The sequence below is a fragment of the Cherax quadricarinatus genome, chromosome 12 (assembly GCF_038502225.1).
Source record: "Cherax quadricarinatus isolate ZL_2023a chromosome 12, ASM3850222v1, whole genome shotgun sequence".
Taxonomy (NCBI): Eukaryota; Metazoa; Arthropoda; class Malacostraca; order Decapoda; family Parastacidae; genus Cherax; species Cherax quadricarinatus.
In genome coordinates, this window is record NC_091303.1 from 22,809,386 (window position 1) to 22,835,833 (window position 26,448).

The 26,448-nt window shown below is 39.8% G+C and overlaps 1 protein-coding gene across 4 annotated transcripts in view; it reads left to right on the top strand.

Moving 5' to 3' along the window:
• LOC128686610 (tetratricopeptide repeat protein 17) overlaps positions 1–26,448 on the top strand; it is a 212,291-nt gene that overhangs the window by 128,493 nt on the left and 57,350 nt on the right. For all 4 annotated transcript variants that reach the window (XM_053773558.2, XM_053773555.2, XM_070084264.1 and 1 more), the window contains exons 13-14: positions 276–464; positions 23,865–23,943. In XM_053773558.2, the coding sequence (XP_053629533.2) occupies positions 276–464; positions 23,865–23,943 (268 nt within the window). The remainder of the gene's footprint in view (positions 1–275; positions 465–23,864; positions 23,944–26,448) is intronic.

A 26,448-nucleotide genomic window follows, 5' to 3' on the forward strand; every position in this document is an offset into this window, starting at 1 on the left:
TGAAAATAAAAGGGTACAAGTAATGGGAATAATATGACAAAAAATGAGGTAATATAATTAATTGAAAAATCAGTATGGGATATAAAATATAGCAGGGCACCAAGTGGGGCAGAATTGTAGCAGTTTGAAGGCAACAGTTTAAGTTTAGCTTAAGAAGTGAGCCATCACTTGTAAAAAAATATGGTTGTTGCTTCTTTCGTGTCGCTAATGCTAAATTTGTACTTACTTCATTAACTTTATTCATTCTTGTAAATGACCTTTATTTTCTTCCCCAGCCTGAAACCAATTTTCTGTTGGCCAATTTGTACTGTGGTAAGGGGAACTTGACTGGAGCATGGCATCATTATGAGCGTGTATTAGCTGCCTCACCCAATCATTCATCTGCTCTGCAGTACCTAACTGCCCTAGCATGTCACACTCGACCTCCACATTCAATTCGCCCTTTGCCCACGTGCCAAAACCAGGTAAGGTAATTTCTTAAGAGTAAAAGTGCTTTTATAAACTTGTTATAAGGAAAACTCCTTTGATGACAGCAAACAAACTCACACTCACTACTGACAAGAACTACATAGTGTCTGGGAACGAAGTTACCTGGAGGGTGTTCAATCGCCTGGTCCACAAAAGTTAATAATACACTCATTGAAAGACAAGATGAGAGTAAAATTCTTAGGTGTGCACCTTAACAGCAAATTAAAATTCAGCATTCACAATCAGCTCATTTTTTTTTTTTTTCAACAAGTTGGCCGTCTCCCACCGAGGCAGGGTGACCCAAAAAGAAAGAAAATCCCCAAAAAGAAAATACTTTCATCATCATTCAACACTTTCACCTCACTCACACATAATTACTGTTTTTGCAGAGGTGCTCAGAACACAAAAGTTTAGAAGCATATACATATAAAGATACACAACATATCCCTCCAAACTGCCAATATCCCAAACCCCTCCTTTAAAGTGCAGGCATTGTACTTCCCATTTCCAGGACTCAAGTCCGGCTATATAAAAATAACCGGTTTCCCTGAATCCCTTCACTAAATATTACCCTGCTCACACTCCAACAGATTGTCAGGTCCCAAATACCATTCGTCTCCATTCACTCCTATCGAACATGCTCATGCACGCCTGCTGGAAGTCCAAGCCCCTCGCCCACAAAACCTCCCTTACCCCTTCCTTCCAACCTTTTCAAGGACGACCTCTACCCCGCCTTCCTTCTCCTACAGATTTAAATGCTCTCCATGTCATTCTACTTTGATCCATTCTCTCTAAATGACCAAACCACCTAAACAACCCCTCTTCAGCCCTCTGACTCCCCATCCTTTTCCAGTTATTTCCATCCTTCCTTATCCTTCTTCCTTCCCATCTTACGACAGCTCTTGTCGTCCTCGATCCGATCCGACTGCAGCTTTATACATCATTAGTAAGGCCTCACCTAGATTATGCAGCTCAATTCTGGTCTCTATATTACAGAATGGACATAAATTCGTTAGAAAACATTCAGCGTAGGATGACTAAATTAATACATAACATTAGAAATCTTCCTTATGAAGAAAGATTGAAGCCTCTTAAGTTACATTCACTTGTTAGACGAAGAATGAGGAGAGACCTGATTGAAGTGTATAAGTGGAAGATAGGTATTAATAAAGGGGATATTAACAAGGTCTTGAGGATATCTCTCCAGGAGAGAACCCGCAGTAATGGATTTAAATTGGATAAGTTTAGATTTAGAAAGGACATAGGAAGGTATTGGTTTGGATATAGGGTAGTTGATGAGTGGAACAGTCTACCTAGTTGGGTTATTGAGGCTAGGACTTCGGGTAGTTTCAAATTTAGGTTGGATAAGTACATGAGTGGGAGGGGTTGGATTTGAGTGGGGCTTGCACATCAGAGCTTATTTCTTGGGTAGCATTGAAAATTGGGTTGGTCAAATGTTTGTTAGTGGGATGAATTGTAAGGACCTGCCTAGTATGGGTCAACAGGCCTGCTGCAGTGTTCCTCCTTTCTTATGTTCTTATGTTCTTATTTATTAACTCCACACCTTCTCCTAATTTCCACACTCCGAATTTTCTGCATAATATTTACACCACACATTGCCCATAGACAGGACATCTCCACTACCTCCAACCGCCTCCTCGCTGCTGCATTCACAACCCAAGCTTCACACAGCTCATCTCTAAGAGAATTTCTAAAGCAACAATCATTACTTCAAAATTATGTTACTACTATATACTTCAGTGGTACTCCAGTTTTTGTACAGTCCGCATATCATACAATTCGGATTTAGAACACTTTTTTGGGCAAAATTTTGGTCCGGATTTCATGCCTACATCCAGAAATCATATGTATCAGATGTGTCTGCCTGCCTACGATGCTGCCACTCTGGCTTTGTCATTGGGTGAGTGAGCATTCATCCGAAACATTTTGCAATTTTTGTGCTTGTTTATTGATTTCAACTGCGAAATAAGCCACCATGGGCCCAAAGAAAGTTCCAAGTGCCAACCCTCTGGTAAAGAAGATGAAAAACACAATAGAATTCAAGAAGAGATTGTAGAAAAATACGAAAGTCCATGGGGTTGGATGTGAGTGGTCAGGATGTGAAAGAGTTGGTGGAAGACCACAGGGAAGAGCTAATCACTGAAGAGCTGCAAGACCTTCATCTGGAACAGCAACAGACCACAGCTGAGGAAATTGTTTGAGAGGAGGAGGAAGAGAGAGGGGAGAAGGTACCTTCTTCAGTGATTAAGGGCATGTTTGCAAAGTGGAATGAGTTGCAAACTTTTGTTGAAAAATATCACTCTGACAAAGCTGATACAGGCCGTATCTGCAATATGTTCAGTGACAATACCTTGTCCCATTCTAGGCAAATCTTAAAGAGATGCCAGAAACTGAGCTCTCTGGACAGATTTTTAGTGTGACAGGGGTCCAGTGCTAGTAAAAAACAAGGAAGGGAAGTAACCCAAAAGAGGGGTTTGATACCTGAAGTCCTTATGGAGAGGGATTCCCCTTCCAAACAATAACCTCAACTCCCTCTCCCTTCCTCGCCTTCTTCAATACGCCAACAAGAGCCTTCAATAAAGGTATGTAATCTTCATTTATCTTTAAAATTAGTTTTTTTTTTTTTTTTTTTTTCAACAAGTTGGCCGTCTCCCACCGAGGCAGGGTGACCCAAAAAAGAAAGAAAATCCCCAAAAAGAAAATACTTTCATCATCATTCAACACTTTCACCTCACTCGCACATTATCACTGTTTTTGCAGAGGTGCTCAGAATACAACCATCTAGAAGCATACACATATAAAGATACATTTTTTCTGTATGTAAAACTATAGTTATTCTTTAAAAAAATGTATTTTTTGTTAATATTTTTAGGTGTCTGGAATGGATTAATTGTACAGTGGACCCCCGCTTTACGATCAGCTCCCAATGCGACCAATTATGCAAGTGTATTTATGTAAGTGCGTTTGTACGTGTATGTTTGGGGGTCTGAAATGGACTAATCTAATTCACAATATTCCTTATGGGAACAAATTCGTTCAGTAATGGCACCTGAACATTCTTCTGGAATGAAATAATATCGTAAACCGGGGGTCCACTGTATTTACATTATTTCTTACGGGAAATATTAATTCGGTTTTCATAGATTTAGGCCAACTTTCTGGAATGGATTAAGCACGAAAACCAGAGTTCCACTGTACTTCAAAGTTCCACTACACACTTATGGTATACATGTATGTGTATGAGGAACCACAGCAGAAAATCACCTAAACCCTTTGTAATTCAATAAAATTCTGTTATTAGAATGAATCTCTGGACAGTTATTAGAATGATAATCATGTTCTGGACAACACACTCCCACTGTTCAAAAGTTTAAATTTACTAAACATGCAAAACATTCATAAACTGTGAATAGAGTGGACCCTCAGTTAACGATGTCATCGGATAACATAAAAATCGGATAACAACACTTTTTGCGTCAAAATATTGGCTTGGTTAACAGTAAAAAGCTTGGTTAAAGTCATTCATCTCGAACGTGTCCACGCGACCTGAGCGGCCCAGCCACTCCATGTACAGCCAGTGAGGACGATTCCACGCGTACATGCAATACATTTTGTATTATTCCATTGTTTTTAGTGCGTGTAACTGCTAAATAAGCCACCATGGGCCCAAAGTAAGTTTCTAGTGCCAGCCCTTTGGTAAAGAGGGTGAGAAACACTATAGAATTCAAGAAAAAGTTGGTAGAAAGATACGAAAGTGGTGGTGGTAGAGGGTGGTAATGATGGTGGTACACCAGCCAGGGTACTTCCCCACATACCAGCCAGGGTGCTTCTCCACACACCAGCCAGTGTACTTCCCCATATACCAACCTGGGTACTTCCCCACACCAGCCAGGGTACTTTCCCACATACCAGCCTGGGTACTTCCCCATACACCAGCCAGAGTACTTCCTCACATACCAGCCAAGGTACTTCCCCACATACCAGCCAGGGTACTTCCCCACATATCAGCCAGGGTACTTCCCCACATACCAGCCAGGGAACTTCCCCCACATACCAGCCAGGGTACTTCCTCACACACACATGATTTGATTTGAGTGGGACTTGCACATGAGTGAATAGAATTATCAAAACTTATTACTTGGGAAGCATTGAAAATTGGGTTGGGCAAATATGATTCTGTTTGAAGATTGAGACACTTATGCAGCATATGATTATGCATATGATTCTGTTTGTGGGATGGTTTGTGAAGGACCTGCCTAGTATGGGCCAACAGGCCTGCTGCAGTGTTCCTGCTTTCTCATGTGCAAACATTTATGGGTGAATATCACCCTGACGCAGCTGTTGCAGGCCGTGCTGGCAATATCGACAATGACAATGTTGTGTCCCATTTTAGGGAAAATTTAGAGATGCCAGATATTTAGTGTGGACAGATTTATTTAGACAGACAGATATTTAGTGCCTCATATGTGCAGTGACTCTCAAGCTGGTCCTAGTGGCATTAAAAAACAAAGAAAGGAAGTAACCTCGGAAAAGGACTTGGTACCTGAAGTCTTTATGGAAGGGGATTTCCCTTCCAAACAATAGTACACCTCCATCCTCTCCCCTCCTCCTGTTTCATCACTCATTAATAAGTCTTCAATAAAGGTAAGTGTCATTTTAGTATTGTTTATTCTGCATGTCTCATTGTTTTCTGTGTAGGGAAATGTATATTTCATGTAAAAAAATTATTTTGTTTAATACTTTTGTGTGTCTGGAAGGGATTAATTGAATTTCCATTATTTCTTATGGGGAAAATTAATTGGGATAACGACAAGCTCTCTGGAATGGATTAATGTCATTAACCCTTTCAGGGTCCAGAGGCCAAATTTCAAAGTGTGCACCAGGGTCCAAGAATTTAAAAAAAAAAATTATTGTTATTTTTTCTTATTAAATGATAGAGAATCTTTTTCTGATGGTAATAAAACAAAAAGTACGAATTTTATGGAAAATTGACGAAATTATCTTCTCGCGAATTTTGATGTTTCAGCGATATTTACGAATCGGTGGTTTTGCCAACTTTGACTCCCATTTTAGGCCAATTACAGTGGACCCTCGCATAACGCTATTAATCCATTCCTGAGAGCTCAATCTGAGAGGAAATTATCGTTATGCGAATTAATTTTCCCCATGAGAAATAATGGAAATCAAATTAATCCGTTCCTGACACCCAAAAGTATGACAAAAAAAACTTTTTACCACATGAAATATTAATTTTAATACACACAAACTGAAGAAGACATGCACAGTTACATGACACTTACCTTTATTGAAGATCTGGTGATGATTGATGGGATGGGAGGAGGGGAGAGTGTTGATGGTCTTAGTGTTTAGAAGGGGAATCCCCTTCCATTAGGACTTGAGGTGTCAAGTCCTTTTCCGGGGTTACTTCCCTTCTTCTTTTAATGCCACTAGGACCAGCTTCAGAGTCACTGGACTTCTGTCGCACAACATATCTCTCCATAGAGGTCTGTACCTCTCGTTCCTTTATGACTTTCCTAAAGTGGTTCATAACACTGTCAGTGTACAGGTTGCCAACACGGCTTGCAACAGCTGTCTGAGGGTGATTTTCATCCATAAAGGTTTGCACTTTAAGCCACATTGCACAGATTTCCTTAATCTTTGAAATAGGCAACTTCTTCAATTTCTCTCTCCCCTCCTCCGAAGCAGTTTCCTCAGGTCTGCCCTCTTGCTGTTGAAGATGATCTAGCAGCTCATCAGTGGTTAGTTCTTCATTGTCCTCCTCCACCAACTCTTCCACATCCTCCCCACTAACCTCCAACCCCAAGAACTTCCCCAATGCCACAATTGATTCCTCAACTTGCATATGCCTCTCAGGGTTAGCCTCTAATCCTTCAAAATCCGTTTGGTCTACACATTCTGGCCACAGTTTCTTCCAAGCAGAGTTCAAGATCCTCTTAGTCACTCCCTCCCAAGCCTTGCCTATAAGGTTTACACAATTGAGGATATTAAAGTGATCTCTCCAAAACTCTCTTAGAGTCAGTTGAGTTTCTGAGGTCACTACAAAGCACCTTTCAAACAGAGCTTTTGTGTACAGTTTTTTGAAGTTTGCAATAACCTGCTGGTCCATGGGCTGCAGGAGAGGAGTGGTATTAGGAGGCAAAAACTTGACCTTAATGAAGCTCATGTCCCCACAAAGTCGCTCTGCCAAGTCTGTAGGATGACCAGGGGCATTGTCTAACACCAGGAGGCACTTAAGGTCTAATTTCTTTTCAGTTAGGTAATTTTTCACATTGGGGGCAAATGCTTGGTGTAACCAGTCATGGAAAAAGTCCCTAGTGACCCATGCCTTACTGTTTGCCCTCCACAGCACACACAAATTAGCCTTGAGGATATTCTTTTGCCTGAACACTCTGGAAGTTTCAGAGTGATACACTAATAAAGGCTTCACTTTGCAATCATCACTAGCATTGGCACACATTAACAGAGTAAGCCTGTCTTTCATAGGCTTATGTCCTGGGAGTGCCTTTTCCTCCTCAGTAATGTAGGTCCTGCTTGGCATTTTCTTCTAAAACAGGCCTGTTTCGTCACAATTAAACACTTGTTCAGGTTTCAGTCCTTTACTGTCTATGTACTCCTTGAATTCCTGCACAAAGAAGAAAATTAAAGGTGAATACAGGAAAGAGTAAGGTTATGAGGATAACAAAAAGATTAGGTGATGAAAGATTGAATATCAGATTGGAGGGAGAGAGTATGGAGGAGGTGAACGTATTCAGATATTTGGGAGTGGACGTGTCAGCGGATGGGTCTATGAAAGATGAGGTGAATCATAGAATTGATGAGGGAAAAAGAGTGAGTGGTGCACTTAGGAGTCTGTGGAGACAAAGAACTTTGTCCTTGGAGGCAAAGAGGGGAATGTATGAGAGTATAGTTTTACCAACGCTCTTATATGGGTGTGAAGCGTGGGTGATGAATGTTGCAGCGAGGAGAAGGCTGGAGGCAGTGGAGATGTCATGTCTGAGGGCAATGTGTGGTGTGAATATAATGCAGAGAATTCGTAGTTTGGAAGTTAGGAGGAGGTGCGGGATTACCAAAACTGTTGTCCAGAGGGCTGAGGAAGGGTTGTTGAGGTGGTTCGGACATGTAGAGAGAATGGAGCGAAACAGAATGACTTCAAGAGTGTATCAGTCTGTAGTGGAAGGAAGGCGGGGTAGGGGTCGGCCTAGGAAGGGTTGGAGGGAGGGGGTAAAGGAGGTTTTGTGTGCGAGGGGCTTGGACTTCCAGCAGGCATGCGTGAGCGTGTTTGATAGGAGTGAATGGAGACAAATGGTTTTTAATACTTGACGTGCTGTTGGAGTGTGAGCAAAGTAACATTTATGAAGGGATTCAGGGAAACCGGCAGGCCGGACTTGAGTCCTGGAGATGGGAAGTACAGTGCCTGCACTCTGAAGGAGGGGTGTTAATGTTGCAGTTTAAAAACTGTAGTGTAAAGCACCCTTCTGGCAAGACAGTGATGGAGTGAATGATGGTGAAAGTTTTTCTTTTTCGGGCCACCCTGCCTTGGTGGGAATCGGCCGGTGTGATAATAATTTTTCAGCTGCTTTGTGGTCCGAACTGGCAGCCTCACCATGCCTTATCACACTATGTATGCCACTACGCTTCTTAAATCTCTCAAACCAACCTTTGCTGGCCTTAAATTCACTCACATCATCACTAGTTGCAGGCATTTTTCTAATTAAATCCTGATGCAACTTCCTAGCCTTTTCACTTATGATCGCTTGAGAGATGTTATCTCCTGCTATCTGTTTTTCGTTTATCCACACCAATAAGAGTCTCTCAACATCTTCTATCACTTGCGATCTCTGTTTCGAAAACACAGTTGCACCTTTGGCATGAACAGCTTCCTTGATTGCCGTTTTCGTGGACACAATAGTAGCAATTGTTGATTGGGGTTTACTATACAACCTGGCCAGCTTGGAGACACGTACTCCACTTTCATACTTAGCAATGATCTCTTTCTTCATCTCTATAGTAATTCTCACCCTTATTCCTGTAGGGTTGGCTCTAGAAGCTTTCTTGGGGCCCATGGTCACTTACTTATTTTGCAAATGAAATCACCAAAAACGCTGTAATAATACGAAATGTTCCAATTGTATGCTTGGATGTTACCGCGGAGGCTGGCTTGTAAACAATGCCACCGGCGGAACATGTGAGGCTGGCTCAGGCTGCACATAGACGCGTCTCGGATGAATAGCGTTGAGCGAGTTTTTTAGCGTTATGCGAGGCAAAATTTTAGCGATAAAATGTATCGCTAAGCCGATTTAACGTTATGTGATGCCAACGTTATGCGAGGGTCCACTGTACATTATTTCAGTCGACCAAATTCTTAGCTATTTCACTAGTATTACTTCTGTTCTTTCGATTGAGCACAAGAAATCGCCAAGTCAACTGTTTCAACTACAAAATAAAATGATTGGAAATTGGTAATATGGCCAATTTAACACAAAGTTCAAAATATTCCAGTTTCAAAATAGGGTCCAGAATAAACATTGTAGGTATTCCTGGCACTAAACTAACATTTCGTCTGTTCATTAGTTACGTTTTGAGACTTTTCAAATGAATTCCATTTTGATTTTTTCTTCACATAATGAATTTTTATTCAAACCAAAAAATAGAAGATTTACTGTTATGCAATATTGTAATAATTGTATAAATAATATTGTAATAATTGTTTAAATATCGTCACCATATTTGTGAATATATTAGACCCACCAGCTGGCATGTATTAGATGTGTGAGGTTGTTTGTTTACTCTTGAACATTTTTTTTTATTTTTTTATTTCCAATTTGTGCACACATACAGAGGTACAAAAAAAAATACAGATAAGAGCAGTATGCCAAAGCCACTTATACTATGCATAGCATTACGGGCTGGCTTAAAATTAACTTAAGATTAACTAAGCAATGATTATTATTATTATTATAATCAAAAAGAAGCGCTAAGCCACAAGGACTATACAGCGCTGCTACTAAGCAATGATGAAATCAGTGATAAAACATTAATGTAAACAGATAACTATAAAGCACAAGTGAGTATTACAAAGACAGGTCATATGGTTGCATTCAGTTAGGTAGTGATTCTGTTAGGTAGTGTATTTAAAAAATAATAAAGTTAGATTGGGTTTTAGGTTTAACATTTATGTGATATAATTGTCAAAAATTGGCAAAAATTTAACATTTCCGCTTCTTTGAGCTCAGTTTCAAGCCATTTCCAGTGCTAAAACCAATCAAAATCATCTCTATTTCTGTAATATGTCTTCCATTCTATCAATTGAGACCAAGAAATCGCAAATACAACTATAAAAAACATACGAAAAAACACTGCAAAGTCGCTGTTTTAATCGAAAATCACGATCTCGGTTTTTTTCTCTCATTATACATTGTGTGCTGCAGGATTTGTTTTATGTGGTGCACACATACCACATAGATGTATTCTCTCATATCTAGGCCCAAATTTATCACTCACAGCTTATCAGAGTGAGCTGAGCTCGTGGCGTAGATCTATGGTTTGGACCCTGAACGTAAAGCCGTAGATCTACGGCATGGACCCTGAAAGGGTTAACTTAGGGTCCACTGTACTAGGTGTATACAGTAGGACCCCGCGTTACAGCATTTCACCTTACAGTGTTCCGCTAATACAGTGGACCCCCGCATAACGATATTAATCCGTTCATGAGAGCTCATTGTTATGCGAAATTATCGTTATGCGAATGAATTTTCCCCATAAGAAATAATGGAAATCAAATTAATCCGTGCAAGACACCCAAAAGTATGAAAAAATATTTTACCACATGATATATACATTTTCCTACACACAAAGAGAAGGATACATGCACAATAGTAGAGTAGTACATGCACAGTATATATTGTGCATGTACTACTCTACTAAATGAAGAATAAATGACACTTACCTTTATTGAAGATGCAGCAATGACTGATGAGACACTGTGTCCTGGGGAGTGCCTTTTCCTCCTGAGTACTTATTATTATTATTATTATAATAAAAAAGAAGCGCTAAGCCACAAGGGCTATACAGCGCTGCTCCTGAGTAGTGTAGGTCCTGTTTGGCATTTTCTTCCAGAACAGGCCTTATCACACTGTGTATGCCACTACGATTCTTAAATCTCTCAAACCAACCTTTGCTGGCTTTAAATTCACCAATATGAGCACTAGTTCCAGGCGTTTTTCCCTGTTCACCTGGGTGTTAGTCGACTGGTTTGGGTTGCATCCTGGGAGACAAGATTAAGGACCCCAATGGAAATAAGTTAGACAGTCTTCGATGACACTGACTTTTTTGGGTTATCCTGGGTGGCTAACCCTCTGGGGTTAATTGTTTCTTTGTATTCTCAATAAGCCACACCAACAACGGTGCTACAGCAGCAGCAGCAGCAGCAGCTGACAGTGCTACAGCAGCAGCAGCAGCTGATGGTGGTACAGCAGCAGCAGCTGATGGTGGTACAGCAGCAGCAGCTGACAGTGCTACAGCAGCAGCAGCTGACAGTGCAGCAGCAGCAGCAGCAGCTGACAGTGCTACACCAGCAGCAGCAGCTGACAGTGCTACACCAGCAGCAGACGGTACTACAACAGCAGCAGCAGCAGCAGCAGCAGCTGACAGTGCTACACCAGCAGCAGACAGTACTACAACAGCAGCAGCAGCAGCAGCAGCAGCTGACGGTGGTACAGCAGCAGCAGCACCTGATGGTGCTACAGCAGCAGCAGCAGCTGACAGTGCTACAGCAGCAGCAGACAATGCTACAGCAGCAGCAGACGGTACTACAACAGCAGCAGCAGCTGACGGTGGTACAGCAGTAGCAGCAGCAGCAGCTGACAGTGCTACAGCAGCAGCAGACGATGCTACAGCAGCAGCAGACGATGCTACAGCAGCAGCAGACGGTACTACAGCAGCAGCAGCAGCTGATGGTGGTACAGCAGCAGCAGCAGCTGATGGTGCTACAGCAGCAGCAGCAGCTGACAGTGCTTCAGCAGCAGCAGCATCAGCAGTTGACCATGGTAACACAGTATTTCGATAATATTTCTCACCCTTTTTACCACAGGGTTGGCACTAGAAGCTTTCTTGGGGCCCATGGTCACTTATTTTGCAGATAAAATCACCAAAAACACTGTAATAATACGAAATGTTCTGATTGTATGCTTGGATGTTACCGCGGAGGCTGGCTTGTAAACAATGCCACCGGCGGAACATGTGAGGCTGGCTCAGGCCGCACATTAGACGCGTCTCGGATGAATAGTGTTGAGCGGGTTTTTTAACGGTATGCGAGGCAAAATCTTAGCGATAAAATGTATCGGTATGCGGATTTAACGTTATGTGATGCCAACGGTATGCGGGGGTCCACTGTACTGTGATTTCAAATTATGACCAAAATTTGCTATACGGCAAGCAGTCTTTCAAATACAACACGCCCCACCCGGTTTGTTTACATACTCCTTGAGCACATCTGTCTACTATGTCTGGAAATTTTCCAAAATTTCAAGTGTTTTAAAGTTACAGTAAGGCCCCACTTATACGGCAGGTTAGGTTCCAGGCTACCGCCATAAAGCGGAAATCGCCATAAAGTGGAACACCCTTTTTTTTCACTTATAAATGCATACAAATACTAGATAATAAGTTTACACTAACATATATTAAGTTAGCAATAGAACTAGGCATCAAAAAACAATAAAAAAGTACAATACACACATAGTGTACTCATTACTTATCTTAAAATATTTATAGTCTTAATCTAGGGTGAGACAAGTAGTATTTATTGTAAGAAATCAAAGTATGGTATGTATGGTAGTCAGCCGGGCTACCATACCAGGCCACGTAATATTCTATTACATTTAACTCTTTGAGGGTTTTGGTCGTACTAGTACGTCTTACGCATAGGGGTTTTTGACGTACTAGTACGCATAAATTCTAGCGGCCTCAAATCTAGTGGGAGAAAGCTGGTAGGCCTTCATATGAAAGAATGGGTCTATGTGGTCATTGTGCACAGTCTAAAAAAAATCCTGCAGCACACAGTGCATAATGAGAAAAAAAAAACTTTGACCATTTTTTTGGAATAAATCAGCGACTTTGCAGTGTATTTTCGTATGGTATTTATTGTTGTATTCTAGTTTTCTTGGTCTCATTTTATAGAATGGAATACATATTACAGAAATTGAGATGATTTTGACTGGTTTTACAAAGAAAGGTGCCTTGAAATTGAGCTCAAAGTAGCAGAAATGTTCGATTTTTACCAAACTTCAAAAGTAAACAAATCGTGCCAAGCGTGCAATACACGTCAACTGGTGAGTCTAATATTCTTTCACAAGTGCACCAATAATATTTATACCATTTTTTACACTAATGCAGTAGTCTGCATAACAGTAAATCTTATATTTTTTGTGAGAATAAAAATTCAAAGTGGAAAGCAAAAGAATATAAGAGGGGCCTTGAGACGTGACTAATGACTAGAGGAAATGTCATTTTAGTGCCAGGAATGTCTTTCTTGTTTATTCTGGACCCTATTCGGAAATTGGCATCTTTTGAAATTTGTGTGAAATTGGCAAAATTGCTAAATTCTGACCACTGTACTGGATAGTTGAATTTCATAAATGGGTGGTTTCTTGCACCCATTCGATAGAAAAAATGGAGTTCTAGCGAAATATTCATGTTTTTTGTCGACTAGTACAGTGAAATTGGCCGAAAATGGGGCTCAAAGTGGGCAGAATCGCCGATGCGTAAACATCGCCGAGACCGCTAACTTTGCGAGAGCATAATTCCGTAAGTTTTCTATCAAATTTCAAACTTTTGTTGTCTTTATGATCGGGAAAAGATTCTCTATCTTTTCATAAGAGAAAATAATTTTTTTTTTTTTTAAATTTGGCCGACCCTGAGAACGAGTTTCGGAGAGGGCCTGTCGACCCTCAAAGGGTTAAGCATCCCAGAGCGATAAAATGCATATACAGTTTACTCGTTACTTACCTTAAAATATTTGTAGTCTTAATCTAGGGTGAGATGAGTAGTATTTATTGTAAGAAATCAAGTGTGGTATGTATGGTAGTCAGCCGGGCTACCATACCAGGCCATTCCACCCACACATACTATTCTATGCTATTTAAGCATCCCAGAGCAATAAAATGTATATACAATTCACTTATTACTTACCTTAAAATATTTGTAGTCTTGATGTAGGGTCAGGAGTTAGTAAATGAGATAAAACGAATAAATGCGCGAGAGAGAGAGAATGAGTGCATGAGGGAGAACAGGCACAGAGTTATGTAAACACACCAGACGAAGGTAAGTTTTGTAAACAACAAAGTATACACGTCTGGTTTGTGTACAAGTTACATTGTGTACAAGTTGTCTCTACATTCATACGGTAGAATAAATAAAGAACACTCCCATTCTCATGTAACATCATTTTGAGAAGAAATGATGCTCTGAGTGAAGGCAATGGAAATAAGTCACTCTGACTTTTTTGGGTTATCCTAGGTTCTCTACACATATGCTGTTATGTATGATAATCTATGTAACTGTATTTGTGTATACCTGAATAAACTTACATACATACGAAAGGAATAAATTTCTACAGTTACCCCCAGTAACACATTTTCTCTTATGTTAGATTAGAGAAAATGTTATTCTTGCCATCACTTGTACAAATTATCTGGCTACCACATCTATAATATAATAATAATATCTTTATTTACTACAAGTACATGTACATGGTATACAGTCCTAGCTGACAACAATGACATACTACCATATAGAAAGTCCCTTGTTATGCTCCGCATTTCGGGCAAATTAGGTCAGTGTCCCAGGATGCGACCCACACCAGTCGACTAACACCCAAGTACCCATTTTACTGATGGGGAACATAGACAACAGGGGGAAAGAAACACGTCCAATGTTTCTACTCTGGCTGGGAATCGAACCCAGGCCCTCGCCGTGTGAAGCGAGAGCGTTAACCACCAGGCCACCATTTATTCTGTTTTGGGGTGTATTTATCTTCTTTATATGTTATGTATCGTGTTTATTGTATAATTTTTAAAAAAAATATCATGGATGGATTAATGAAAATGTGTATATTAACGTAATATACGACATTTAATGAGACTCGGTGATTATTATTATTATTATTATTATTATTATTATTTTTTTTTTTTTTTTTTTTTTTTTCAACAAGTCGGCCGTTTCCCACCGAGGCAGGGTGACCCAAAAAAAAAAAAAAAGAAAATCCCCAAAAAGAAAATACTTTCATCATCATTCAACACTTTCACCACACTCGCACATTATCACTGTTTTTGCAGAGGTGCTCAGAATACAACAGTCCAGAAGCATACACATATAAAGACACACAACATATCCCTCCAAACTGCCAATATCCCAAACCCCTCCTTTAAAGTGCAGGCATTGTACTTCCCATTTCCAGGACTCAAGTCCGACTATATGAAAATAACCGGTTTCCCTGAATCCCTTCACTAAATATTACCCTGCTCACACTCCAACAGATCGTCAGGTCCCAAGTACCATTCGTCTCCATTCACTCCTATCTAACACGCTCACGCACGCTTGCTGGAAGTCCAAGCCCCTTGCCCACAAAACCTCCTTTACCCCCTCTCTCCAACCCTTTCGAGGACGACCCCTACCCCGCCTTCCTTCCCCTATAGATTTATATACTTTCCATGTCATTCTACTTTGATCCATTCTCTCTAAATGACCAAACCACCTCAACAACCCCTCTTCTGCCCTCTGACTAATACTTTTATTAACTCCACACCTTCTCCTAATTTCCACACTCCGAATTTTCTGCATAATATTTACACCACACATTGCCCTTAAACAGGACATCTCCACTGCCTCCAACCGTCTCCTCGCTGCTGTATTTACCACCCAAGCTTCACACCCATATAAGAGTGTTGGTACTACTATACTTTCATACATTCCCTTCTTTGCCTCCATAGATAACGTTTTTTGACTCCACATATACCTCAACGCACCACTCACCTTTTTTCCCTCATCAATTCTATGATTAACCTCATCCTTCATAAATCCATCCGCCGACACGTCAACTCCCAAGTATCTGAAAACATTCACTTCTTCCATACTCCTCCTCCCCAATTTGATATCCAATTTTTCTTTATCTAAATCATTTGACACCCTCATCACCTTACTCTTTTCTATGTTCACTTTCAACTTTCTACCTTTACACACATTCCCAAACTCATCCACTAACCTTTGCAATTTTTCTTTAGAATCTCCCATAAGCACAGTATCATCAGCAAAAAGTAACTGTGTCAATTCCCATTTTGAATTTGATTCCCCAAAATTTAATCCCACCCCTCTCTCGAACACCCTAGCATTTACTTCCTTTACAACCCCATCTATAAATATATTAAACAACCATGGTGACATTACACATCCCTGTCTAAGACCTACTTTTACCGGGAAGTAGTCTCCCTCTCTTCTACACACCCTAACCTGAGCCTCACTATCCTCATAAAAACTCTTTACAGCATTTAATAACTTACCACCTATTCCATATACTTGCAACATCTGCCACATTGCTCCTCTATCCACTCTATCATATGCCTTTTCTAAATCCATAAATGCAATACAAACTTCCCTACCTTTATCTAAATACTGTTCACATATATGCTTCAATGTAAACACTTGATCTACACATCCCCTACCCACTCTGAAACCTCCTTGCTCATCCGCAATCCTACATTCTGTCTTACCTCTAATTCTTTCAATTATAACCCTACCGTACACTTTTCCTGGTATACTCAGTAAGCTTATTCCTCTATAATTTTTACAGTCTCTTTTGTTCCCTTTCCCTTTATATAAAGGGACTATACATGCTCTCCGCCAATCCCTAGGTACCTTCCCCTCTTTCATACATTTATTAAACAAAAGTACCAACCACTCCAACACTATATCCCCCCCTGCTTTTAACATTTCTGTCATGATCCCATCAGTTCCAGCTGCTTTACCCTCTTTCATTTTACGTAATGCCTCACGTACCTCCCCCACACTTACATTCTGCTCTTCACTCCTAAAAGATGGTATACCTCCCTGACCAGTGCATGAAATTACTGCCTCTGTTTCTTCCTTAACATTTAAAAGTTCCTCAAAATATTCTCGCCATCTACCTAATACCTCCCTCTCCCCATCTACTAACTCCCCTACTCTGTTTTTAACTGACAAATCCATATTTTCCCTAGGCTTTCTTAACTTGTTTAACTCACTCCAAAATTTTTTCTTATTTTCATTAAAATTTCTTGACAGTGCCTCTCCCACTCTATCATCTGCTCTCCTTTTGCACTCTCTCACCACTCTCTTTACCTTTCTTTTACTCTCCATATACTCTGCTCTTCTTATAACACTTCTGCTTTGTAAAAACCTCTCATAAGCTACCTTTTTCTCTTTTATCACACCCTTTACTTCATCATTCCACCAATCACTCCTCTTTCCTCCTGCCCCCACCCTTCTATAACCACAAACTTCTGCCCCACATTCTAATACTGCGTGTTTGATAGGAGTGAATGGAGACAAATGGTTTTTAATACTTGACGTGCTGTTGGAGTGTGAGCAAAGTAACATTTATGAAGGGGTTCAGGGAAACCGGCAGGCTGGACTTGAGTCCTGGAGATGGGAAGTACAGTGCCTGCACTCTGAAGGAGGGGTGTTAAAGTTGCAGTTTAAAAACTATAGTGTAAAGCACCCTTCTGGCAAGACATTGATGGAGTGAATGATGGTGAAAGTTTTTTTTTTTGGGCTACCCTGCCTTGGTGGGAATCGACCAGTGTGATGATAAAAAAATAATAAAAAAAATTTATGTAACACGTATAATTAATTTAACATTGTTCAGTTTGTGGGAAGGAAAAAACAAATTTTCTTCAAGCGGCCACCTTGTTGTAGAGCAGCCGGGGAGCCCTCCCACCATCCCCTACCACTCCCCGACACCACCCCCACCATCCCAGCATTCCTAACTCATCCGTGTCCAGTCTTTCTCTTCTACAAGGCAGCTGTGTTTGTCAGTTGTGCTATGATATTTTAATTATTATATCTTGTATCTGCCAAGCAGTCATGACACCCAGTGGCCATACTAGCATTGCAGAAAGTGGCATGAAGAGGCATAAGTACTAAGTCTTAGAATTAACAAAGATATTTGACATGAGATAACCTGTAGCCCTAACTGAAGTGTTACTTTGTACACAGAAAAAGAGGTTAACATGAGTTTGTGACTGACTGACTGACTGACTGAACTGACTGACTGACTGACTTAGTGACTTTCTGAGTGACTTGACTGAATGACTTACTGAGTGACTTGACTGACTTACTGAGTGACTTGACTGACTTACTGAATGACTTGACTGACTTACTGAGTGACTTGACTGACTTACTGAATGACTTGACTGACTTACTGAATGGCTTGACTGACTTAATGACTTGACTAACTTAATGACTTGACTAACTTCCTGAATGACTTGACTGACTTACTGAGTGACTTGATTGACTTACTGAATGACTTGACTGACTTACTGAGTGACCTGACTTAATGAATGACTTGACTGACTTACTGAGTGACTTGACTGAGTGACTTGATTGACTTACTGAGTGACTTGACTGACTTACTGAGTGACTTGACTAATAATATTATACGTATTATTATTATTGCTGAGAAGAAAAAGAGAACGATTTCCATGGAATTAAAGCATGAAATCATAGATTAACATGCGAGGTGTCCAGGTTTTGGATTGAGGGGGAAGAGGGAGGGGGGAGCTGGCTCGTAACTCAAATGTTGACTCGTAACTCAGAGCAAAAAATCGACCCATGGATGGCTCGTATCTCAAAGAGCTAGTAAGTTGGGACACTCATAAGTCAAGGTTCCACTGTGCTGGTGTGCAGGTACACATTAAAATCGCTAAGAGTCTCTCTACTCATGATGCCAATATAGTACGTAATAATCATCACTCTTGGGCACATTAGTTGTCTTATTTTACATTAATATAGACATTTTCATTAATCCATCTATGATATTTTCCTCAAAATTATATAAGAAACATGTTACATAGCATATAAATGTGATGCATACACTCACAGAATAAAAATTGACGTAAATATGAGATTTGTTTACAAAGCGGCTGTGTAGGTAGTGTCGGAAGAATTACGTTTTCTCTAGTCAAACACTGGGGGATACCAGTATAAAAATATTACTTTTGTATTCCTTCACTCTATATATGGTAATTCACGACCCTTGTGGGTTTAGCACTTTTTTATTATGATGATAATAATATCATTATCTTCATTCACTAAAAATGGTGTGTTGCGTGAGAATGGGAGTGTTGCTGCTTGTGCACAGTGTAAGAGCATTTGTATTGTGAGGTAATTATTATAAGAAAATGTTGTGAGGTAAAAGTTTTATAAACTCTTACAAACGTACATGAATGAACTAAAAGCAGACACATATTAATACGCATTTATTTCGCCTGACAAAGTGATCGCCCACTACCTGTTCAGTTTGTGTTCTAACATTGTCTCAACTCTGTATCTTGTTCTCTCTCTCGTTTACTCTTTCGTTAACTAGTTGGCTCTCACTGATGATGGCATCTAAGGTTAGCTGTGATAAAAAGAGAAGTCGTAAGGCTCTTGCTTTAAGTTAGAGGATGATGGTGTGCCATTCTCAAAGGCCCTACCTGAAAACTCTAGAAATGCAGACACATTCAACACCTTCAAAACTACCATTAGAAAACATCTTATCTCCCTGATACACCCCGTCAACTAATTACACGAATACCACCTGGTGGTTCACACTTACACTCACTCACCCATTTGACCATAAACAGAAATATCAATCTCAATCTTAATGTCAATCTCAATCTTAAAATAATGAATCCTAACTAGTCATAAGTTGGCCTGTGATACTCCAATACTGAAAACAATACTGAAACTATGTATTGTGCCAAAACAAAAGCATTCACATTGCTAAACTCACAAACTAGTATTTAGTTACTTAGCCATAATACCAACTTACCTCATAATTTGTAATATTTTAAATTTAAGAATTAATCTAAGTCTGCCCGAAATGCCTAGCCATGCTAGGTGTTCTAGTGGCACCCTCTGTAATTAGTACTTTACTACATGTAAACCACACAGTAACCAAATTCTGTAAACTCAGCATTGTAATCCTTATAGAGAATAAACTTTGAATTTGAATTTGAATAAACACCCTGCCACTTACCTCTCACACATTAATATTAATATTTTAAGGTAAATAATAAGTGTACTCTGTGTGTATCTTACCTTTTATTATTTTTTTTTTTTTTTTTTGCCTATTTCTATTGTTAACTTAATATAAGTTAGTGTAAACTTGTTGTCTGGCATTTATTGCATATTTTATATGTGCTCTGATAATAATACTTGTGGACCTGTGTGGTAGCCAGGCAGAGGTATAACATTATGTTTTCTCTGGACAGGCACCAGAGAAAACGTGTATGAATCTGCGTTTGGGCCCAGCCACTTCCCCACTCTACTTTTGTTTACAATTTTCGGCATGAATTATTCATTACTTCTCCCTTTGTTTATGATGGCATCTAAAGGTAGTTGTTAGAAACGATTAAATTCAGTGAACAAGGTATGTCGATGCTAATAATATGGCTCTGGGCCACAGTGTAGGTCGCCGGTAGGTGTAGCCCAGGCAGGCTACACCTGCCAGCTGCCTACACTGACTTCCTACAAATAAATACTACTCACCTCTTTTCCTACATTAAGGCTACACGTATTTTAAGGTAAATAGTGAGTGCACTGTATGTGTATTTTAACTCTCTGGGATGTTTTAAATATTGTATATTAAGTATGAGACTGGGAGCCAGGGCTACCTACACCAGACTTCCTACAAATAAGTGCTACTCACCTCTCTCCCTACATTAAGATTACAAATACTTCAAGATAAGTAATAAATGTACTGTGAATGTATTTTGCTTTTTGTATTTTTAATGCCTAGTTCTATTATTAACTTAATATAATTTAGTGTAAACTTGTTGTCTGGCATTTATATGCATTTATAAATGGAAAAAATGGCTTTCTGCTTTCCAGCGATATCTGCTCTCCGGCGATAGCCTGGAACCTAACCCACCGTATAAGGCCCTACTGTACTCTGTTCTAGATATTATCTCCTCCAGTTTTCCATAATGGAGTAGTTGGAATTTGTCCTCATTGAACATCATATTGTTTTCTGTTGTCCATTGGAAAACTTGGTTTATATCTTCTTGGAGGTTAACCGTGTCCTCAATAGATGACAGTCTCATGCAGATCCTAGTATTGTCTGCAAAGGATGATACGGTGCTGTGGATTACATCTCTGTCTATGTCTTATATGAGGACGAGGAACAGGATGGGGACGAGTACTGTGCCTTTTGGAACAAAGCTCTTCACTATGGCAGCCACCGATTTAACTCTGTTGACCACTACTCTTTGTGTTCGATTGGTTAGGGAGTTGAAGATCCATCTCCCCACTTTGCCAGTTATTCCTTTAGCACGTATTTTGTGCACTATTATGCCATGATCGCACTTGTCAAACGGTTTTGCAAAGTCTGTGTATATTACATCTGCGTTCTGTTTTTCTTTCGTTGCTTCCAGAACTGGAGGTTCATCATTTTATTAACAGTCTGGATACAAATGCACTCTAAAATGTACTCACATAAACCCACCAATAAAAAAATCCTCAAATACCTTCCCTAACCAGAAGAGTTGGTTGACAAATCTTGTTTCTCCTGGGCAATGTTCAGCTGTGGCTGATTATACGAAAATGTTCATAGTACGTATAGTTGAATCCCCAAATTTGCAAGTTCCTTAATATTTTTGCTTCACTTATCCAGGAGACTTCCTTGAGTAAGTTTGATTACCTATGAGTTTTTCCACAGTACCCCTTGTTTTGGGCTTGGTGTACAGCCTCTTAATTGAAAACTAACCATTGATTTGTTAAAAAAAATATGCTTAATGGGTTCCCCATGGGTTTTTAATGGGTTTTCAATGTTGCAATGGGGAGGAGGCTAGAGGCAGTGAAGATTCGGAGAAAGTGTGGTGTTGCCAAAAGTATTATTCAGAGGGCTGAGGAGAGCTTAAGGTGGTTTGGACATTTAACCCTTTCAGGGTCGACAGGCCCTCTCAGAGACTTGTTCTCAGGGTCGCCCAAATTTCAAAAAAAAAAAAAAAAATTCTCATGAAAAGATAATCTTTTCCCAATCATAATGAAACCAAAAATATGAAATTTGATGGAAAACTTACGGAATTATGCTCTCGCGAAGTTAGTGGTCTCGACGATGTTTACACATCGGCAATTTTGCCCATTTTGAGCCCTGTTTTCGGCCAATTCCACTATACTAGTCGACAAAAATCATGAATATTTCGCTAGAACTCCATTTTTTCTATCGATTGAGTGCAAGAAACCACCCATTTACCGATTTCAACTATCCAATACAGTGGTCAGAATTTAGCAATTTTGCCAATTTCACACAAATTTCAAAAGATGCCAATTTCCAAATAGTGTCCAGAATAAACAAGAAAGACATTACTGGCACTAAAATGACATTTCCTCTGTTCATTAGTCACGTTCCGACACCTCTCTTACATTCTTTTGCTTTCCACTTTGAATTTTTATTCTCACAAAAATAGAAGATTTACTGTTATGCAGGCTACTGCATTAGTGTAAATAATGGTATAAATAATATCGGCACACTTGTGAAAGAATATTAGACTCACCAGTTGACATGTATTGAATGCTTAGCATGATTTGTTTACTTTTGAACTTTGGTAAAAATTTAGCATTTCTGCTATTTTGAGCTCAATTTCAAGGTACTTTTCATTGTAAAATCAGTCAAAATCATCTCAATTTCTGTAATATATTTTCCATTCTGTAGAATGAGATCAGGAAAACTAGAATACAACAATAAATACCATACGAAAATACAGTGCAAAGTCACTGTTTTAATCCAAAAACACTGTCAAAGTTTTTTTTTTTCTCATTACGCACTGTGTGCTGCAGGATTTTTTTATACTGCGCACACTGACCACCTAGACCCATTCTTTCATATGTAGGCCTACCAGCTTTCTCTCACTAGATTTGAGGGCACTAGAATTTAGGCGTACTAGTACGTCAAAAACCCTGGTGCGTAAGCCGTACTAGTACGGCCGAAACCCTGAAAGGGTTAAAGAGAATGGAGAAAAAAAAGGATAACTAGGAGGGCATATAAATCTGAAGTGGAGGGAAGGAGGGGTAGGGGTTGTTTTAGGAAAGGTTAGAGAGATTGGGGGTAAAGGAGGTTTTGAGTGGTAGGGGCTTGGACTTGCAACAGGCATGTGTGAGTATGTTATATAGAAGTTAGGGGAGGCAAGGGGTTTTTATAATTTGACAGGCTGTAGGAATGTTAGCGAGGTAACATTTATGAAGGAATTGAGGAAAACTGGTGAGCCGGATTTGAGGCCTGGAGGTGGGAAGCAAAGTGCCTGCACTCTTGAATGAAGGGTTGGGATGTTATGGTTTGGAGGGTCATCTGATCTATAATGTTAGTGCACTTCTGGAAAGACAGTGATTGAATTAGAGATAGCGTATTTTCATATTTGTTGGGTCAGCCTTCCTCAGTGGGAGATGGCCGGAGTGTTAAAAATATTGCAGCTGTACAGTATGTATTTTGCACACACAGAATTACTAATAGAAATGTGATATCAAATAATAATGATTTTGCATAAAGCAAGGTAACCTATACAAGTTTTACATTAGAGTAAACTCTCTGTGTAATGGACAAATAGGAGGGGGATTGTCCCTATGTTTGTTAAATCAGAATGATGTGAAAATAGCAAAAATGCATGAAAGTACTCTACTGTATACAATTTACAGTTATGCTACAATGACAGTTAAAAATAAAAAAGTTAAAAATGCATTTTGTTCAGATATTGTCCATTACTTTATAGTCTATTATATCAGGTTTCAAACCATACCAAGGGTAGGGATTGAACTCATGACGAGTGAATCGACATGAGTTCAGTCCCCATCACGAGTGTAATCATATTATGATTTCATTTTTCATGTCGGGTTTCATTTTATTGAGGGTTTATTGTAACAAATGTCACCTGTGACTTGATTTGATTTATGCACTCAGTATGTTACCTACATCTGGTACATCACACTGGTATATCTTCATGCAAACACCTAACCATATACTACATGTATTGTGTATGCAGTACTAATTCCATTGGTGGTTATGTGTAAGAGTAACTCATGCTTATAAGCTTATTTTTCATGTTTGAATATTGAGGATGTTTATCTTGTAGGGTGGTGTGGAGGATGGTGTGTGTACTACTGATGGCGGGTGCCAGGATTCAACAGGCACTGCACCTAGTGAAGAGAAAAGTAAGTTGTAAAGAATGATCACTTGACCTTAAGGTATTTCCCTCTCTTTCTCCTTTGTTCCTCCTCCCTTCCCTCTTCTTGTCTTCCTTTTTTCCCTCACATCATCCCTTTTTCTCTCTCTCTCCTTCCTTCCTTCCTTCCTTCCTTCCTTCCTTCCTTCCTTCCTTCCTTCCTTCCTTCCTTCCTTCCTTCCTTCCTTCCTTCCTTCCTTCCTTCCCTCCTTCCTTCCTTCCTTCCCTCCTTCCTTCCTTCCTTACTTCCTTACTTCTTCCTTCCTTCCTTACTTCTTCCTTCCTTCCTTCCCTCATTCGAGTTTAGAGGTTTAATGTGATTATGATAATACCAGTAATTACATATGTTAATATCTTAGCCAGACTTGAGTCCTGGAGATGGGAAGTACAGTGCCTAAACTCTGAAGGATGGGTGGGGATATTTGCAGTTCAGAGAAACATTCCAACTATAGTATTGGCACATTCTGACAAGACAGTGGTAAAGTGAATGATGGTGAAAATGTTTTTTCTGTTTTGTGTCATCATACTTCGGTGGAAGACGGTTGGTGTGTTAAATACAGATACAGCCTCTCCTCACTTAGAGATGTACTCGTTTACTGACACCTCAGACTTACGACAGGCTCTCTGACTGTATGTATGCCTAAATAATGTACGTACAGTAGGGCCTCGCTTTATGGCGTTTTGCTTAACGGCATTCCACTAATACAGACATTTCAAATTATGACCAAAACTCGCTATACGGCTCCCTCCCACCTGACTTTCTAATACGGTCACCGCGCCTCACCTAGTTTGTTTATGTTCTCCGTGTGCTTCATGAGCTCCACATCTCTCCATTATGTCTGGAAACTCCAAAATTTCAAGTTTTTTAAAAGTTATTTCATATTTTATATATATACAGTGGACCCCCGCTTAACGAACACCTCCAAATGCGACCAATTATGTAAGTGTGTTTATGTAAGTGCGTTTGTACATGTATGTTTGGGGGTCTGAAATGGACTAATCTACTTCACAATATTCCTTATGGGAAAAAATTCGGTCAGTACTGGCACCTGAACATACTACTGGAATGAAAAAAGTTCGTTAACCGGGGGTCCACTGTATATATATATTTTTTTTTTTTTTTTTTTTTTTCAACAAGTCGGTCGTCTCCCACCGAGGCAGGGTGACCCAAAAAAGAAAGAAAATCCCCAAAAAGAAAATACTTTCATCATCATTCAACACTTTCACCACACACACACACATTATCACTGCTTTTGCAGAGGTGCTCAGAATACAACAGTTTAGAAGCATATACGTATAGAGATACACAACATATCCCTCCAAACTGCCAATATTTTATATATACAGTGGACCCCCGTATAACGATCAGCTCCCAACTCGACCAATTATGTAAGTGTATTTTTGTAAGTGCTTTTGTAGGTGTATTTTTGGGGGTCTGAAACGGACTAATCTAATTCACAATAACTCTTATGGGAACAAATTCGGTCTATAACGGCACCCAAACAGACTTCTGGATTGAAATAATATCGTTATCCGGGGGTCCACTGTACTCTGATAATTATACTTACGTATACCTGCACCTGAATAAACTTACACACTGTGCTGGCATGCAGGTGCACATTAAAATCTGTAAGAGTGTGTCATGTCTCGAGATAACATATTAGTAATGATAATACTCAATAATAATCACTGAGTCTCATTCAGTGTCGTATATTACGTTAATACAGTGGACTCCCAAGCAATAAAGGCATCATAACAATAAATTCCACTAACAAAGCGTGTGAGCAAAAAAGTTTTGGCCTGACCAATGATGAAAAACTCGACCAACACGATTCGTCCCGAACGCGTCCACCTGTCCTGTCTGGCCTGAGCGTGCCTTAGCTGCCCTGCCTTCAGTTAGTGTGCCAGTGTTTACAAGCCAGTGCGGTCACTTCCACGCATACATTCGGTACATTTTGTATTATTCCAGTGTTTTTAGTGCTTGTAACTGCTAAATAAGCCACCATGGGCCCCAAGAAAGCTTCTAGTGCCAACCCTGTGGTAAAAAGGGTGAGAATTACAATTGAAATGAAGGAGATAATAAGTATGAAAGTGGAGTGCGTGTCTCCGAGCTGGCCAGGTTGTATAACATACTCCAATCAACCATCACTACTATCTGGGCCAACAGAAAGGCAATCAAGGAAGCTGTTGTTGGGAAAGGTGCAAGTATGTTTTCGAAACACAGATCGCAAGTAGTCGAAGATGTTGAGAGACTGTTATTGGTGTGGATAAACGAAAAACAAATATCAGGAGATAGCATCTCTCAAGCGATCATATGTGAAAAGGCAAGGCAGTTGAATGACGATTTAATTAAAAAAATGCCTGCAACTAGTGGTGATGTGAGTGAATTTAAGGCCAGCAAAGGTTGGTTTGAGAGATTTAAGAGTCATAGTGGCATACACAGTGTGATACGGCATGGTGAGGCTGCCAGTTCTGACACAAAAGGGGCTGAAAA